Source organism: Rhea americana, unplaced genomic scaffold, assembly GCF_003343005.1.
Source record: "Rhea americana isolate MKP2758 unplaced genomic scaffold, rheAme1 scaffold_748, whole genome shotgun sequence".
Lineage (NCBI taxonomy): Eukaryota > Metazoa > Chordata > Aves > Rheiformes > Rheidae > Rhea > Rhea americana.
The window spans coordinates 1-1,580 of record NW_028186921.1 but is presented as its reverse complement, the minus strand read 5'-3'; the positions used below and the strand labels follow the sequence as shown (position 1 = coordinate 1,580).

General features: G+C 69.5%; 1 protein-coding gene across 1 annotated transcript; it reads right to left on the bottom strand.

The window, feature by feature from the left end:
- Positions 1-6: 6 nt before the first annotated feature.
- On the bottom strand, positions 7-1,574 carry LOC146585895 (retinoic acid receptor alpha). The gene is made up of 3 exons (XM_085322147.1): positions 1,379-1,574; positions 992-1,150; positions 7-250 (listed from the first exon to the last, which is right to left on the bottom strand). The coding sequence occupies exons 1-3, from the start codon at positions 1,539-1,541 to the stop codon at positions 39-41; spliced, it is 534 nt and encodes a 177-aa protein (XP_085178273.1). The 5' UTR covers positions 1,542-1,574; the 3' UTR covers positions 7-38.
- Between the last annotated feature and the right edge of the window lie 6 nt (positions 1,575-1,580).

Below are 1,580 nucleotides of genomic sequence, written 5' to 3'. Positions count from 1 at the left end.
CGGCCCGGCCGGGGTCCTGGCGGCGCGGGGTGGGGGGGTCACGGCGAGTGGGCGGCCGGGCTGCTGCGGTTGGAGCTGGGCGAGAGGCTGGGGCTGCAGCTGCCCGGGGGCGGCGCCAGGCTGCCCACGCGGGAGCCGCCCGGCTGCCCGCCCAGCGTGTCCATGCCCTCCGAGTTCTCCAGCATCTCCTGGATGAGCGGCGGCATCGAGCCGGGGATCTCCATCTTCAGCGTAATCACCCGCTCGGCGCCTGCGGGGAAGGACGGCGTCAGCAGCGCCGGGGACCCCCCCCGCCCCTGGCACCCCCCAGTCGCCCCTGGCCACCAAGGATGCTCTGCCTGGGGGACGGTGTCCCCGGTCCCCGGGGATGCCCTGCCCCGGGGACGGTGTCCCCGGTCCCCGAGGATGCCCTGCCGAGAAGATGACGTCCCCGGTCCCCAAGGATGCCCTGCCCGGAGAGTGGAGTTGCTGGTCCCCAAGGATGCCCTGCTGGGGGATGGAGTCCCCGTTCCTCAACGATGCTCTGCCCCGGAGATGGCGTCCCCAGTACCCAAGGATGCCCTGCCCAGGGGACGGTGTCCCTGGTCCTCAAGGATGCCCTGCCCCAGGGATGGAGTCCCCAGTCCCCAAGATGTCCTGCCACGGTGATGGAGTCCCCGTTCCTCAAAGATGCCCTGCCGAGGGGACGGTGTCCCTGGTCCTCAAGGATGCTCTGCCCAGGGGATGGAGTCCCTGGTCCCCGAGGATGCCCCACCCCAGGGATGGTGTCCCTGGTCCTCAAGGATGTTCTGCCCAGGGGATGGTGTCCCTGGTCCCCGAGGATGCCCCACCCCAGGGACGGTGTCCCTGGTCCTCAAGGATGCTCTGCCCAGGGGATGGTGTCCCTGGTCCCCGAGGATGCCCCACCCCAGGGATGGTGTCCCTGGTCCCCCCACATCTCCCCTTCTTGGGGGGGGCAGGGGGTGCAGCCATCCCGCTCCCCAGCTCTCACCCTTGGCGCTGATGCTGCGGAGATCTGTGATCTTCATGAGCATCTTGGGGAACATGTGGGGTTTGTTGGGCCTCCTCTTCCTCACGTAGATCTTCAGCGCCTCCAGCAAYGGCTCCTGCAGCTTGTCCACCTTGTCGGGCTGCTCCAGGTCCTGGCGGTCTGGGGGCAGCAGTTAGGGGGTGACACACTGACACGCTCCCACCCTCCCCTCCCCGCAGGGACCGAGGAGGCCAGGCCAGGCCGGCTGCCCCCAGCAAGGCGCAGAGGGGCGTTCCAGGTCGGGGACAGGGGTTGGGAGCAGGACAGACGGGCAAGCTCAGAGGGAGCCGGCTTGTTCCTGCGGAGTCTCCCCAAAGCAGCCTCCGGGCCGGGGGCCGGGGCACCCACCTCCGCAGATGAGGCAGATGGCACTGAGCAGCCCCGTCTCGGCGTCGTCCATCTCCAGCGGGAGCAGCTGGTTGGCGAAGGCGAAGACGAGGTCGGTGAGGGGCCCGAAGCCCGCGTTGTGCATCTGCGTGCGGTTCAGCGTCAGCCCGTCCGAGAAGGTCATGGTGTCCTGCTCCGGGGTGTAGCGCGTGCAGATCCGCAG